This window comes from Chiloscyllium punctatum, chromosome 3 (genome assembly GCF_047496795.1).
Source record: "Chiloscyllium punctatum isolate Juve2018m chromosome 3, sChiPun1.3, whole genome shotgun sequence".
Classification (NCBI taxonomy): Eukaryota; Metazoa; Chordata; class Chondrichthyes; order Orectolobiformes; family Hemiscylliidae; genus Chiloscyllium; species Chiloscyllium punctatum.
In genome coordinates, this window is record NC_092741.1 from 151581912 (window position 1) to 151599051 (window position 17140).

The 17140-nt window shown below is 41.3% G+C and overlaps 1 protein-coding gene across 1 annotated transcript in view; it reads left to right on the plus strand.

The window, feature by feature from the left end:
* The first annotated feature begins 12042 nt into the window (after positions 1 to 12042).
* apoba (apolipoprotein Ba) overlaps positions 12043 to 17140 on the plus strand; it is a 65159-nt gene continuing 60061 nt past the window's right edge. Inside the window, exons 1-5 of the mRNA XM_072562266.1 lie at positions 12043 to 12166; positions 12802 to 12834; positions 14034 to 14149; positions 15156 to 15301; positions 16628 to 16784. Coding sequence (XP_072418367.1) covers positions 12109 to 12166; positions 12802 to 12834; positions 14034 to 14149; positions 15156 to 15301; positions 16628 to 16784 — 510 coding nt within the window. The 5' untranslated portion in view covers positions 12043 to 12108. The remainder of the gene's footprint in view (positions 12167 to 12801; positions 12835 to 14033; positions 14150 to 15155; positions 15302 to 16627; positions 16785 to 17140) is intronic.

The following is a 17140-nucleotide window of genomic DNA, read 5'->3' on the forward strand; positions in this document are numbered from 1 at the left end:
TCTGAAGAAGATTCATAAACTTTACCTTTGTTTCTCTCTCCATACATGTCATTAGAGCTGATGAGTTTCTCCCGCACATTCTGTTTATATTTCAGATTTCCAGCATCTGCAGCATTTTGCTTTAAACAAGCTATTATAGTTCTGGAGAGTGGTTGGAACAAAAGTGAAAATCCTTACAGGCATTTTCTTATCATCCTTTCCTAACCATTGGTAGGCAATGGCCTAATGGTATTTTTGCTAGATTATTAATCCAGAAACGAAGCTGAAAATGTGTTGCTGGAAAAGCGCAGCAGGTCAGGCAGCATCCAAGGAGCAGGAGAATCGACGTTAATCCAGAAACTCAACTAATGCTCTGGGGACCTGTGTTCAAAACCTGCCATGGCAGATGGTGGAATTTGGATTCAATAAAGAGTTATGGGCCTACTGATGACCATGAAACCATAGCTGGTTGTTGGAAAAATCAAGCTGGTTCACTAATGTCGTTTAGGAAAGGAAAGCTGTCATCCTTACCTGGTCTGGTCTACATGCAACTCCAGAACTACAGCATTATGGTTGACTCTTAACTACTCTCTAAGCAATAAGAGATGGCAATAAATGCTGGCCTAGCCAGAGATGCCCACATCCCATGAGTGAATAAAAATAACTATAGATAGTATGCTTTATTATAACTCAAATCTGGGTAAAAACCTCATTGCGGCACTTTGTGATTGCACTGGTCATATGTGCACGGCAGTACTGGGGAACATCCTTTATAATCTGTACAGTAGATCATGGGAGACCAATGACACTGCACAACCTCAAGATATAGGTCAGCTTCCTGGCATACACCTAGTGTTATCATAAAGGAGCTTTTCCTGTAGTTCCATATTAAAAGAATGCAGTTTCTTGCAATTAATGAAATGTTGAGTGTTGACAGGAGGGGTATATTTACATAGCAAATTGTCTCAGTAATATTGTGAAATCTGATATTCTGCAAAACATTGGCAACCAACCCACTCAACTTTCCAACAACACTGCCAAGTAAGATTAACGGATTTGCCCTTCACACACACGGCATGTGCTATTTACTTCAGGAAACAATGCACAGTAAATTGTCTAACATGGGAAAAGTCACTGTTATTTTCCAGGAATGATCCAGTTGTGCTGAAAAGACTCGATTACTTTCACTTGTACTGTGAACACCATTTCAATTTTCCTTGTGGATAAATTTTCCAAGGTTGTGGAAGAAAAGCAAAGATCCAGAAACCAATAGGAACAAAAATAAACATGAAGAACAAAAGATAAAGAAGCATTGTGTTGCTTTCTGCAGATTCTACTTGTCTTGCACCTCCTTGAGAGCCTGGCTCTTTCCAGTACTCCCGGATTTACCAGGCTTCTATGCCAGTGCCTTGCTCCTCATGTCTTCCTTCAACATAGGAAGGGATGGTTAAATGGAATTCATTGGGTAATATTTCTCTAAAGTAAACCATGTAAGTGGATTATTCTGAAATGCTTCAAAATCACAGAATTATTAAGGGATAAAAGGAGGCCATTTGGCCCATTACACCTGCAGTGGTCCTATTACCTTGTGCCAACCTCCTGTCTTTTCTCCTTACCCCTGAGCACCATTGCTCTGGAAAGTATCATCCAATAGCATCTTGAATGTCTCAATTGATCCTGCCTCCATCACATTTCCATTTTCCAGGCAGTTCATTCTGAAGCAAGAGGTTTTCCCGAAAGTCCAACCATGAACAGTTTACCATGTTACTTCCACCCTATCATCTCACTGGAACTTTGGGGGCTCTGTCCATTTTGTCACAATGATTTTCAATGGAACATGAATCAAGGAATAGAATTTCTGTGCGGGTCTCCAAATTTCCTGTCATTGCTTTGGCCAAAGACCAGCAGAAACTCCAGAGATCATTCGGACTGTTACTCAGAACTTTGCACCAATCTCCATCAAAAGTACGATTGAAGATTGGAGAGATTCTTCTGAAAATTCTACTCCTGTGTAAATAGACACTTCTCTCCAGGTTGTACAGCTCTTAATTTAAATCTGCAAATCTGAAGAACTGCAAACACAGGAATTATATGACTCATAAAGAGCCCAAAAAACTACAGGTATCAAGCTGTTGTCTTTAACTCAAGACTTGGGGCAAAGTGCAAACAAACCAGTGAGACAATTATGATCTGTGACGCATAGGTTTTCTCCTGATTCTTTTGACTCTGTTGATAGTGGGGGGGTTTTCCTGCTTTGAGAACAACAAATTTATTTTGACATTTAAGCATGTAGGCCTCTCTTAGTAACACAGTGATTCAACTACCTGAAATGTGGCCTTTGAATCAAGACGTTAGTCTGATGCCACTTATCAGACTTTGTTTCGTAACTATGGGATGAGAATGCAACAGTGTTGGATTAAGGTTGTATGGTTATCACCATGTAGTGACACAGCTCACTGAAACACTAATGCACTATGCTCAGGCTATCAGTTGCTCCTCCATATATAAAATCCCAGACGTCAGTTGTGGAGGTGAGAGGGAGGAAATATGCATTTGTTCGTGCATACTACATTCTCACTGATGCAATATTTAGAGTCATAGAATCACAGAGATGAACAGCACAGAAACAGACCCTTCAGTCCAACCTGTCCATGCTGACCAGATATCCCAATCCAATCTATTCTCCCTACCAGCATCTGGCCCATATCCCTCCAAGTCCTTCCTATTCATATACCCATCCAAATGCCTTTTAAATGTTGCAGTTGTACCAGTCTCCACCACTTCCTCTGGCTGCTCATTCCATACACTTACCACCCTCTGTGTGAAAAAGTTGCCCCTTAGGTCTCTTTTACATCTTTCCCCTCTCACCCTAAACCTATGCCCTCTAGTTCTGGACTCCCTGACCCAAGGGAAAATACTTTGCCTATATATCCTATCCATGCCCCTCATAATTTTGTAAACCTCTATAAGGTTACCCCTCAGCCTCCGACGCTCCAGGGAAAACAGCCGCAGCCTCTCTCTATAACTCAAATCCTCCAACCCTGGCAACATCCTTGTAAGTCTTTTCTGAACCCTTTCAAGTTTCACAACATCTTTCCAATAGGAAGGGGACCAGAATTGCATACAATATTCCAACAGTGGTCTAACGAATATCCTGTACAGCCGCAACATGGCCTCCCAACTCCTGTACTCAATACTCTGACCAATAAAGGAAAGCATACCAAACACCTTCTTCACTATCCTATCTACCTGCGACTCCACTTTCAAGGAGCTATGAACATGCACCCCAAGGTCTTTTTGTACAGCAACATTCCCTAGAACCTTACCATTAAGTTTATAAGTCCTGCTAAGATTTGCTTTCCCAAAATGCAGCACCTTGCATTTATCTGAATTAAACTCCATCTGCCACCTCTCAGCCCATTGGTCAATCTTGTCAAGATCCTGTTGTAATCTGACGTAACCTTCTTCACTGTCCATTACACCTCCAATTTTGGTGTCATCTGCAAATTTACTAACTATACCTGTTAAGCTCACATCCAAAGCATTTATATAATTGATGAAGAGTAGTGGACCCAGCACCGATCCTTGTGGCACTCCACTGGTCACAACCCTCCACCACCACCCTCTGTTTTCTACCTTTGAGCCAGTTCTGTATCCAAATGACTAGTTATCCCTGTATTCCATGAGATCTAACCTTGCTAACCAGTCTCTCATGGGGAACCTTGTTGAACGCCTTACTGAAGTCCATATAGATCATATCTTCCACTCTGCCTTCGTCAATCCTGTATGTTACTTCTTCAAAAAACTCAATCAAGTTTGTGAGACATGATTGCCCACACAAAAGGCAAGTTGACGATCCCTAATCAGTCCTTTCCTTTCCAAATACATGTACATCCTGTCCCTCAGGATTCCCTCCAACAACTTGCCCACCACCGATGTCAGGCTCACTGGTCTATAGTTCCCTGGTTTATCCTTCTTCAACAGTGGTACCACATTAGCCAACCTCCAGTCTTTCGGCACCTCACCTGTGACTATCAATGATACAAATATCTCAGCAAGAGGCCCAGCAATCGCTTCTCTAGCTTCCCACAGAGTTCTCAGGTACACCTGATCAGATCCTGGGGATTTATCCACCTTTCTGCGTTTCAAGACATCCAGCACTTCCTCCTCTGGACATTTTGCAAGGTGTTATCATCTAATTCCCTACATTCTGTATCTTCCATGTCCTTTTCCACAGTAAGTACTGATCCAAAATACTCATTTACTATCTCCCCCATTTTCTGCAGCTCCACACAAAGGAGTGTGAAAGCATTAATTGGCACAGGTAAAGGTATCATTGTGGTTGTGTCCATATTTTTGTAATCCAGATGCCTATTGTAAATGAGTCAAACTCTCATTATGGTGGATGAAGATAGGAGTTGGGAAGCCATATTGTGGTTGTACAGGACATTGGATAGGCCACTTCTGGAATATTGCATTCACTTCTAGTCTCCCTGCTATAGAAAAGACACTGTGAAATTTGAAAGGGTCCAGAAAAGCTTTACAAGGATGTTGCCGGGGTTGGACGGTTTGACCTACAGGGAGAAGGTGAAAAGACTGGGGGCTATTTTCCCTGGAATGTTGGAGGCTGAACATAGAACATAGAACATTATAGCGCAGTACAGGCTCTTCGGCCTGGATGTTGCATCGACCTGTCATACCAATCTGAAGCCCATCTAACCTGCACTATTTCATGTACGTCCATATGCTTGTCCAATGATGACTTAAAGTTGGTGAATCTACTACCGTTGCAGGCAAAGCATTCCATACACTTACTACTCTCTGAGTAAAGAAACTACCTCTGACATCTGTCCTATATCTATCGACCCCTCAATTTAAAACTACGCCCCCTCGTGCTCACCGTCACCATACTTGGAAAAAGGCTCTCCCTGTCCACCCTATCTAACCCTCTGATTATCTGATATATCTCTATTAAGTCACCTCTCAACTTTCTTCTCTCTAACGAAAACAGCCTCAAGTCCCTCAGCCTTTCCTCGTAAGACCTTCCCTCCATACCAGGCAACATCCTAGTAAATCTCCTCTGCACCTTTTCCAAAGCTTCCACATCCTTCTTGTAATGCGGTGACCAGAACTGTACACAATACTCCAGGTGCGGCCGCACTAGAGTTTTGTACAGCTGTAGCATAACCTCATGGTTCCGGAACTCGATCCCTTTATTAATAAAAGCTAAAACACTGTCTGCCTTCTTAACAACTTGTCAACCTGGGTGGCAACTTTCAAGGATCTGTGTACCTGGACACCGAGATCCCTCTGCTCATCTACACTAGCCCAGTACTTTGCATTCCGGTTACTCCGACCAAAGTGAATCACCTCACACTTGTCTGCATTAAACTCCATTTGCCACCTCTCAGCCCAGCTCTGCAGCTTATCTATGTCTCTTTGTAACCTACAACATCCTTTGTCACTATCCACAACTCCACCAACCTTAGTGTCGTCTGCAAATTTACTAAACCACCCTTCTAAGCCCTCATCCAGGTCATTTATAAAAATGACGAACAGCAGTGGACCCAACACCGACGCTTGCGGTACACCACTGGTAACTGGACTCCAGGATGAACATTTCCCATCAACCACCACCCTCTGTCTTCTTTCAGCTAGCCAATTACTGATCTAAACTGCTATATCTCCCACAATCCCATTCTTCTACATTTTGTACAATGGCCTACTGTGGGGAACCTTATCGAACGCCTTGGTGAAATCCATATGCATCACATCAACTGATTTACTCTCATCCCCCTGTTTGGTCACCTTCTCAAAGAACTCAATAAGGTTTATGAGGCATGACCTACCATTCACAAAACCGTGCTGACTATCTCTAATCAAATTATTCTTTTCTAGATGATTGTAAATCCTATCTTTTATAACCTTTTCCAACACTTTACCAAAAACTGCAGTAAGGCTCACTGGTCGAAAATTACCTGGGTTGCCTCTACTCCCCTTCTTAAACAGGGGAACCACATTTGCTATCCTCCAGTCTTCTGGCACTATTCCTGTAGACAATGACGATTTAAAGATCAATGCCAAAGGCTCTGCAATCTCCTCCCTGGCTTCCCAGAGGATCCTAGGATAAATCCCATCCGGCCCAGGGGACTTATCTATTTTCACATTCTGCAGGATTTCTAATACCTCTTCCTTGTGAACCTCAATCCCACCTAGTCTAGTAGCCTGTACCTCAATATTCCCCTCGACAACATTGTCATTTTCTAGAGTGAATACTGTTGAAAAATATTCATTAAGTGCCTCCCCTATCTCCTCTGATTCCACACACAACTTCCCACTACTATTCTTGATTGGCCCTAATCTTACTCTCATCATTCTTTTATTCCTTAAATACCTATAGAAAGCCTTAGGGTTTGCCCTGAATGTATACGCCAACAATCTCTCATGTCTCCTCCTGGCTTTTCTGAGCTCTGTCTTTCGGTCTTTCCTGGCTACCTTGTAACCCTCAAGCGCCCTAACTGAGCCTTCACATCTCATCCTAATATAAGCCTTCTTCTTCCTCTTGACCAGAGATTCCACTTCCTTCGTAAACCATGGCTCCCGTGCTCTACAGCTTCCTCCCTGCCTGACAGGTACATACTTATCTAGGACACTCAGGAGCTTTTCCTTGAATAAGCTCCACATTTCTAATGTGCTCATCCCCTGCAGTTTCCTTCCCCATCCTATGCTTCCTAAATCTTGCCTAATCGAATCGTAATTGCCTTTCCCCCAGCTGTAACTCTTGCCAGTGGTATACACCTATCCCTTTCAATCACTAAAGTAAACATAACAGAATTGTGATCACTATCACCAAAGTGTTCACCTACTTCCAAGTCAAAACCTGGCCGGGCACACTTCCCAGTACCAACTCGAATGTGGCTTCGCCCCTTGTAGGCCTGTCTACATACTGTGTCAGGAAGCCCTCCTGCACACACTGGACAAAAACTGACCCATCTATAGTCTTCGTACTGTAGTGATCCCAGTCAATATTTGGAAAGTTGAAGTCCCCCATGACAACTACCCTGTCTCTCTCACGCCTATCGAGAATCATCTTTGCTATCCTTCCCTCTACATCTCTGGAACTATTCAGAGGCCTATAGAAAACTCCCAACAGGGTGACCTCTCCTTTCCTGTTTCTAACTTCAGCCCATACTACCTAAGTTGACGAGTCCCCAAACATCCTTTCTGCAACTGTAATACTGTCCTTGACCAACAATGCCACACCCCTGCCCCCTCCTTTTACCATCTTCTCTGTTCTTACTGAAATATCTAAATCCTGAAACCTGCAACAACCATTCCTGCCCCTACTCTATCCATGTCTCTGAAATGGCCACAACATCGAAGTCCCAGGTACCAACCAATGCTGCAAGTTCACCCAGCTTATTGGGATGCTCCTGGCGTTGAAGTAAACACACTTCAAACCAACTTCTTGCTTGTCGGTGCCATCTTGCGTCCCTGAAACTTGATTTCAGACCTCCCTACTCTCAACCTTTTCTATACTCGAACTACAATTTTGGTTCCCATCCCCCTGCTGGATTAGTTTAAACCCACCCAAATAGCCTTAGCGAATTTCCCCCCCAGGATATTGGTACCTCTCTAGTTCAGATGAAGAGCATCCTGCTTGTAGAGATCCCACCTACCCCAGAAAGAGCCCCAATTATCCAAGAATCCAAAACCCTCCCTCCTGCACCATCCCTGTAGCCACGTGTTCAATCCTCTCTCTCCCTACTCCTTGCCTCACTAGCATGTGGCATGGGCAACAAACCAGAGACAACAACTCTGTTCATCATAGCTCTAAGCTTCCATCCTAGCTCCCTGAATTTCTGCCTTAAATCCCCATTTCTCTTCCTAACTATGTCATTGGTGCCTATGTGGACCATGACTTGGGGCTGCTCCCCTCCCCCTTAAGGATCCCAAAAACACGATCAGAGACATGACGAACCCTGGCACCTGGGAGGCAACACACCAACTGTGAGTCTCTCTCATCCTCACAGAACCTCCTATCTGTCCCCCTAACTGTGGAGTCCCCAATGACTCCTGCTCTGCTCCACTTCCCCCTTCCCTTCTGAGCAGCAGGGACAGACTCTGTGCCAGAGCCCTGTGCCCCACTGCTTTCCCCTGGTAAGTCGTCCCCTCCAACAGTATCCAAAACGGTACACTTATTGTTGAGGGGAATGGCCACAGGGGATCCCTGCACTGCCTGCCAGTTCCCTTTCCATCACCTGACTGTAACCAATCTGCCTTTTTCTTGTACCCAGGAGTGACTACCTCCCTGTATCTCCTCTCAATAACTCCCTCTGCCTCCCGAATGATCCGAAGTTCATCCAGCTCCAGCTCCAGTTCCCTAACATGGTTTTCGAGGAGCTGGAGTTGGGTGCTCCCTCACCATCAGACGCCTGGAGGAAGAATGCCTCATCTTCCACCTCGGAACACTTCAACCCCAGGGCATCAATGTGGACTTCAACAGTTTCCTCATTTCCCCTTCTCCCACCTCACCCAAGTTCTAAACTTCCAGCTCAGCATTGTCCCCATGACTTGTCTGGACTTGTCCTACCTGCCTATCTCCTTTTCCACCTATCCACTCCACCCTCTCCTCCCTGACCTATCACCTTCATCCCCTCCCCCACTCACCCATTGTACTCTATGCTACTTTCTCCCCACCCCCACCCTCCTCTAGCTTATCTCTCCACGCTTCAGGCTCACTGCCTTTATTCCTGATGAAGGGCTTTTGCCCGAAACGTCGATTTCAAAGCTCTTTGGATGCTACCTGAACTGCTGTGCTCTTCCAGCACCACTAATCCAGAATATCGTCCAATAGGTTTATTTGAAAGTACAAGTTTTCAGAGTGCTGCTCCTTCATCAGGTAGCTACCACTAGCTACCTGACAAAGGAGCAGCGCTCTGAAAGCTTGTACTTACAAATAAACCTGTTGGACTATAACCTGGTGTTGTGTGATTTTTTAATATTTAAACGACATCTGATTGAGTATATGAATAAGTCATCAATAAAAGGTTATAACTCATTTTTAAGGAAGTGCTAACAATGCACTTAGAAAATCGTAATATGATCATAAGAGTCAACATAGAGTCATAGAGATGTACAGCACAGAAACAGACCCTTCGGTCCAACCCGTCCATGCTGACCAGATATCCCAACCCAATCTAGTCCCACCTGCCAGCAGCTCGCTCATATCTCTCCAAACCCTTCCTATTCATGTACCCATCCAGATGTTTCTTGGCTACAAGAAGGAAATTGTATCTTATATCTTATTGTAACTTCAAATAATTAAAGTTTTTTAAGAATGTCATTGTTAGGGTAGATTAGGGGTGGCATGTATATGTAATATTCTCGGATTTTCAAAAGGCATTTGAAAAGGTTAAGTGAAAATTTAATTTTAACGTTCAATTAAAAATATAAAGATAAGAGTATATGTAAAAAATCCGAAAAGGAAATTAATGTTTGGCTAAATAAAGAAAAAGAAAATTAGGACTAAGTATTGGACATGATACACATAGATTTTTATTTTTGGTTAGGTGTAATATTCGTTCAGCTTTTATACAAAAGTACTGTATTTCTCATGTTAATTCAGAATTTACCAGCACTGAAATGTTGTATGAATAGACTTATTCATGTTACACAAATAAATCATTACGATAGGATCATTCAGGTCATAGATTAGAATGGTGCTGGAAAAGCACAGCAGGTCAGGCAGCATCTGAGGAGCAAGAAAATCGACGTTTCGGGCAAAAGCCCAGGTTTCTCAGCACAATGCCATCTCGCTTCCCACAAATTAATCTGGTGAACATTCATTGAACTTTTTCTACAGCAACTAAATCTTTCCTTAGATTAGGAGACCAAAACTGTACACAATACTACAGTTTGATCTCATCAGAAGTCAGTACAATTGCAACAAGGTGTGTTTACTACTATAGACAAATCCCCATGTAATGAAGACAAAACACATTTGCCTTCTTTATTGATAGCTAATAGGGCAATGGCATCTTTACATTGACATTAAACCTTCTAGGAGCAACTGAAAGGCAAAATCTGATGTCAGTACTGGCCAATTGGTCCAGGTTTCCCACTAATACATCACAGTTAAGCCATCAGCAAGGGCTATTCCAAAGACCTTTCAAGCACACTGCATTGTACAGGTATACTGGCTCCCAGAATTGTAGCCCTCAATGGTGGCCAACCTTTCAGAGTTTGCCATTTTTGGGATGAGAAAGTAGGCACTGATGGGTTTTTAGGTGCTGTAAGTGACTTTCAGCATATGGATGAGAAATGGGGGAGGCGAGTTGGATGTTGTAAGCATAGATTATTGGCAGATTCTAGAGATAAACTGAGAGAATGGGAAGCAAAGCTGTTGTAGATAATTCTTAGAGTGGAAAGGAACCAGGAAAGGGCAGTACCAGAGTATTAGGTCACAGAGGCGAAGCACTGGAGGAAGACTGAAACATCAGCTCTGTACAAACACATACCACTCCATACAAGAAACAATCATTGTGTTCATAAATACTTATGTTGATCTCTAATACTTTCCAGTTACATAATTGTATGTGTCAACTGTAGCACAATTTGTAGCACTCCCATCACTAATTCAGAAGGCAGGGGGTGAGTATCATTTCTGCCTCACAATGGGAGTGTAGCTCTGCTGGGGGTGCTCTCTTTCAGCTGAACCATGGAATATTACATTCAATTCTGGTCCCCCTGCTATATTGTGAAACTTGAAAGGGTTCAGAAAAGATTTACAAGCATTTTGACAGGGTTGGAGGGTTTGAGCTATAGGGAGAAGCTGAATAGGCTGGGGTTAGTCTCTTTGGAGTGTTGGAGGCTGAGAGGTGATCTTATGGAGGTGAATAAAATCATGAGGGGCATGGATAGGGTGAACAGCCAAGGTCGTTTCTCCCAGGATAGGAAGTCCAAAACTAGACAGCACAGGTTGAAGGTGGGAGGAGAAAGATTTAAAAGGGAGGTAAGGGGTAACTTTTTCATGCAGAGGGTGTTGCATATATTGAATGAGCTGCCAGAGGAAGTGGTAAAGACTGGTACAATTTCAACATTTAAAAGGCATCTGGATGGGGACATGAATGAGAAGGGTTGAGAGGAATATGGGCCAAATGCTGGCAAATGGGACTAGATTAATTTCGTATATCTGGTCAGCATGGACGAGTTGGAGTCTGCTTCCGTGCTGGACATCTCTATGCCTCTATCTCCTTTCTGCCATTCAGGTGGGCACCTGATCTCCCACGATATGACTGTGAAGGAACATCTATCTCTGGCGTGCTGGCCAATAGTTATCTTCATTCACCATCAGACATAAAAACAAATGATCTAGTTATTATCACAATGTGGATTATTGGAGATTGCTACATATAAATTGGATGCCCCTTTCCCAATATTACAAAGAGTAACTGCACTACACAAGTATTTTGGCTGACCTGTTTTGGTACCTCCTGAGATCCAGAAAGACACATGTAAGGGTATATCCCTTTTTTTTTCTCCCTTTTAACTGTGTGGAATCACGCAGTAGAAAATAATTTCATCAAACCTTGGCAAGTCAGGATTTGCTGCTAAAATGATTTCAAAAAGTGCTCTGAGAACATGTAGCTCCACCCAACCCTTCTGCAAACTCCGCCCATGTTCATTAGAATATGTTCACAGACCCCATCATATTTGAAGTGAAAATTATCTTGCTGAACCGCTTACATTTCGACCTTAAGTTTAGCGATGTCACCTTTGCCCGTCTGTGTGAATCCAGTTCGAACTAACTTACAGTTTGAGTGGATCATTTATGTCACGTTACCTGTCTTGTTAGCAATGGTGCTGAGTTCTTCCCGAAATTGTGGTTTAAATATACTTAGAAAAGGTTAAGCAAGGACAGAAATCCTGAAGTTAGTATGAAAGAAAGTTTAGCTCCCTTTGTCCCAACTGCCTCAAAAAAAAAACCCAGGGTAACCTTTGGACTCTCTGATACCTTTTGTAACTGCAGTGAACTTCATAAACAGATTGGCTCAGCTGCAGAGACTATATAAATACTGCGCCAGGAACAGTCACTTCAGCAGGAGGAGACTATCCTATCAGCTCAACATGAGCTTCATCATGAAGCTCTGTTTTCTGCTGCTGTTCGGGTGTGTGGTTTTAACACGTAAGTTTTCATTAACATTTATTCTCGCACATTACGAGCCATTAAATGTGCTGCAAAATGTAACGTATTCCGTACCATGTTTTACTTGGGATGTTCTATTTGCAATTATGAATTCATCGTTCATTTAAATTGTAACCTACATTCATGCCTTTTAGTGAGTTATATGCAATACGATCATCTTTCGAATATAAAGAATTAAAATGAGTTTCCAAATTAATTGAACGAAAGTAATCTTTTTAATAAACACAAAACCTTTACCTACAATCCAGAGCCTAAAATGTTAAATTTAAAAAATGCTTGATTTTGAAAACAATATTCAATTCTATCCAACTTTTTAGCTCCCAAATTGTTCGAACCATATTGAAAACGACGTTATCTTATTTCTACCCCTGAACTTCATAAATATTTGACTGATTTTTGGAACGGTCTGAGACAGAAACTGCAGTAGTTTCATGTTGTTTGATTAACGCGATTTAATTAATGGAGTAACAAGAGAAATTTGCTGAAAATGTTTGCATCAAGAATTGCGGTAGAGATTTTTGGTAGTTTTTGGAATACTACATCTATAAGTCTATAATGTATATACATATATACATTTATAAATCACCATCCATAAATATTTCTTCACTTTTCAGAAGGAAAATCTGAAGACAGAAGAACGTGTTCAAGTAAGTAGCATTGTGTTCACCGTACTAGTCTCAAATGTTAAGTGTCTGAGACCACTTTCTACACAGCAGAGTAGATCAAAAATACGTCGTTATTAATGCAGACAACGAAACTTCCTGAATTACATCGAACCAAAAACTGAACATTTTGAGACACAAATCTGCTCTGAGAGTTATGGGAGCAGTTCTGTAATTTGGAGCTGGGGATTTGGAACACATTCCCATGCCACACACGCAAAAAAAGTGGGGATCCACAGCCTCCCTAACTCCTGGTGGCTGCCAGCCTTAAAGATGTCTAAGACGAATGCATTTCTGTCAAGAATTTTGTTGTGCAAGTATGGCATTCCCTGTTAAACAGCTGAAAGACCACTCTGCTCTCGGTTGGTGGAATAGCACCATCTGTTGGGCTACCGGAATGGTGCACCTTCCAAGGAAATACTGAGAAGACACTGCAGTCTGTCAAATCGTATCTGGATCCGATTGATGATCAACCTCGTGATGCAAACATTAGGCCCCTAAGATAAAGGAGCAGCATAAGGCCATTCAGCTCATCGAGTCTGCTCCATCATTCGATCATGGCTGAAATGTTTCTAATCCTCATGCCTTCTCCCTTGATCCCTTTATTGTGGACTCCCTAAAGTGCACAAAGAGACCATTTGTCCCATCAAGTCTGCACTGACCCTCCGAAGAGCATTGCATCCAATCCCCCACCCTATTCCTGTATTTGATTTGATTTATTTACTTATTGTACCTAAGTACAATACATGAACCTAAGTACAGTGAAAAGTTTTGTTTTGTGAGCAGTGCAGGCAGTTCATAGCAAACAAGGAGCAACACATACAAGGTTATGCTGTACATGCCATGCACAAAGCAAGATTAACATTATAATACTGTATTTTACTTAACCCACCTAGCCTCCACATCCTTAGACACTGTGAAAAGTTTAGCAAGACCCATCCAGCTAACCTACACATCTTTAGACTGTGGGAGGAAACCCACACAATCACAGGGATAATGTACAAACTCCACAGACAGTCACCTGAGGATGGGATTGAACCAGGGTCCCTGCAACTGTAAGGCAGCAATGCTAACCACTGAGCCATCATGTCACCCCAAATGCCAGTCACTCTCAGCCAGGCCTTCTACTAAACAAATTATCTGACTTAATAATTACAACGTATATTTATTTTACCCAATTACAGAGCAGAAAACCCGCTTCAAAAATCTTAAGACGTATATTTACAACTATGAAGCTGAGACCTCCAATGGAATAGATGGGACTGAATACTCTCGCTCTGGTGTCAGAATATCTTGCAGAGTAAGTTAAAGGTTGCTTTCAATATACAAGAACTCAATACTTCAACCCTGATTTCCATGAGAGATATCTGAATGGCTCACAAATCACGAGACACATTTTCAAATGACTAGCAGACTGTAAGGATTACAGGGATCAATTAGCATAGTATATGTCTCACCAATTTAATTTGGGGTGACTTCAACATTCTTAAGTTGTTCAGATGGATCTAGCACATTGATATGCGTCACCCTGAATGCAAAAGGTATCCTCGATTTATCAAATGGATTTAAAGTAATGTATTTTACAAGTTTCTGATTATCAGCCAGTAAATGAAATAAGTTTGTAAATGTTGATTCCTTAAAACTTACACAATAAAGTTAAAAATCACACAACACCAGATATTAGTCCAACAGGTTTATTTAGAAACACTAGTTTCTGAGGCACTGCTTCTTCATAAGGTGGTTGGGAATTCTGCTCCATGACCACCTGACGAAGAAGCAGTGCTTCAAAAGCTAGTGCTTCCAAATAAACTTGTTGGACTGTAACCTAGTGTTGTGTGATTTTTAACGTTGTTCATCCCAGGCCAACACCGGCACCTCCAAATCACAACAAAGTTACTGTTATAGTTATTGTTTTAAAAATATTTTTACACAAGTTAGATAACGAACTTCTACATTGTATTTCTTAACCTCTTGGCTAATTTAGTTGCTTATTCTGTCAACGTCAGAGCTCACAAACTCCCACTAAAATAACATTTTGAAATCCTGAAGTCAAATTGATACCTTTTTTCTGTGTGTTTATTTACGTATTTTAGGATTGTACAACCTATCATTTCCTCACTCCCTGACTGCACATGATAAAATCATAGGAAAATACTATTTCAATACATTTTAAAAAGTAAAAATCAATTTAGAGTCATTTTTTAAGGTGGCAAGTGAGTCTCTAGTCTGTGTATTCGATTAGGAAAATAAACTGCAATTGAAAAGAAAGTTACAACAATGTGTTTAACTTGGTTGCTTTCCCACAGGTGGAACTTGAGGTTCCTCAGTACTGTGCTTACACCTTGCGGGTAAATGCATGCAACCTGAGGGAAGTGCAAAGCATCAGTCCTGATGGCAAGCCTGTCTTTGAGCTTTCCAGGAACTCTGAAGAGTTTCAGCAAGCTATGTCCAAGTAAGGAACGTTGATATATATATGAATCTTAAAATGCTAATTTTTGTGGCACTCCTCCTGTCATCTGCTATTGTGTTAAAACAATCCCAGAAACCCTAGTAAAGTGGAGTAAACGGCATTCTCGGAACAGGGCTTAGGTGGGATTGAGGTTAGGGGGATTTCAGAATACAGCCCCTGAAATCATGCCAGGCACACACACAAGAGAAAGCTAAAAACTGCAGTATACTGCAGACCTATAGGTTTATTTGAATGCGCTAGCTTTCGAAGTGCTGCTTCTTCATCAGGTGCTCATGAGAGAGGAAGACTTCAAACTCAGAATTTATAAGGAAAAGGTCTTTTACTCTCACTAACACCTGATGAAGGAGCAGTGCTCTGAAAGCTAATGTTTTCAAATAAACCTGATGGACTATAACCCAGTGTTATCTGATTTTTGACTTGTCCACTCCAGTCCATCACCAGCATCTCCACAACAAGAGAATGTTAGTCACACAATTTGTAAGATCGAGTGAAATAAGTGATTGCTTGTGATACAGGCAACTGTATACTTAATTCACTCATAAGACATCCCTCTTCTCTTGATTTTACTAAGATTTTAGCTGTTTAAAATAAATTAGATTTTGTAGAATGAGGTGTCCCTGCATATACTATTTTCTTTGTATATTACTCCCTGTGGGTGTCCCTTATCTTACAAAATAATTTGATGAATAGGACTGCATTAGTAGAAGGCATTTTCTCATCAATTAATTATAATCTGTTAATTTGTGGGATTCATAGCTGCTGAAAAACTGCAGCAAAAAGGATCAGGACAAGCCTGGCTCCTACTCAACTTTGCAATGTCCAATTTCAAAGAAGAAGTTGTCAATAGGTATTAAACTCTCAGTCCTGTATGTAAGAATCTAATGCTTGCTTTTGTAGTTGTCGAGCCCAATTTCAGATATATATTTTTCAGCATCCATTGGTAATTATGTTTATATGCATTGTGGCATTTTGCTCCTCAATGTTAGTTGTAGATCTGCACAGTTTTCACGTTAAGTAGTCACAGCCTCACTTTACTCTAAGCCATTTAGACTGAGACTTCACAAAGGAACTTTAAAATCCTACAATAGCGTGAGATACCACTGAATGCTTAAATAATTTTCTGGATATATAGAACCATAAAATGGTTCAAATAATTCTCCTTATCAGTAATAATTTTGACATGTGGGAAATGATGATGAAATAGAAATGAAAAAGAAATTAAACAGCCCACATTTGATGAGTTAACATTAACACCATTATGGGTGAAGTGATTTGCTTGAAAGTTCTGTAAAATATTTTCTTCCATAGATATGAGCTGAAATTCACAACAGTACATGGACATTTGGATGTCAACCTCTACCCAAATAAAAGTGAACCAACCAACATTCTCAACATCAAGAGAGGAATCATTTCTACTCTTCTGGTGCCAGTGGAATCTGATGAAGATGTACAGACATTTAACACAGTAAGTTTTTTTTTCTAATTAATTTTCACAGCCCAAATGGATTTAATATAAATTCTAAATAGATGCTTAGCTTTTAATAGTCATTTCTGCAGCAGTTTTTGCAATAAAATTATTTGGCCAAATCTGCAATATTAAGCACAGCAAACCTACAACTTGTTCCATCTGGGACTGAAACTAGCCAATTTTGGCATTTAAACTTAAGGAAACAAAATATTTTTCTATGAATTGATTCCTTGAAAATGTTCAAAATTGAATCAGTTTTTAAAACTCCTTTGAAGATAATCTCTCCAGCTTGGAAATTAGTAGATCAGATCATTTCCAAAACACTTCTGTCAAACTAGTGAGAAAAAGCTTTC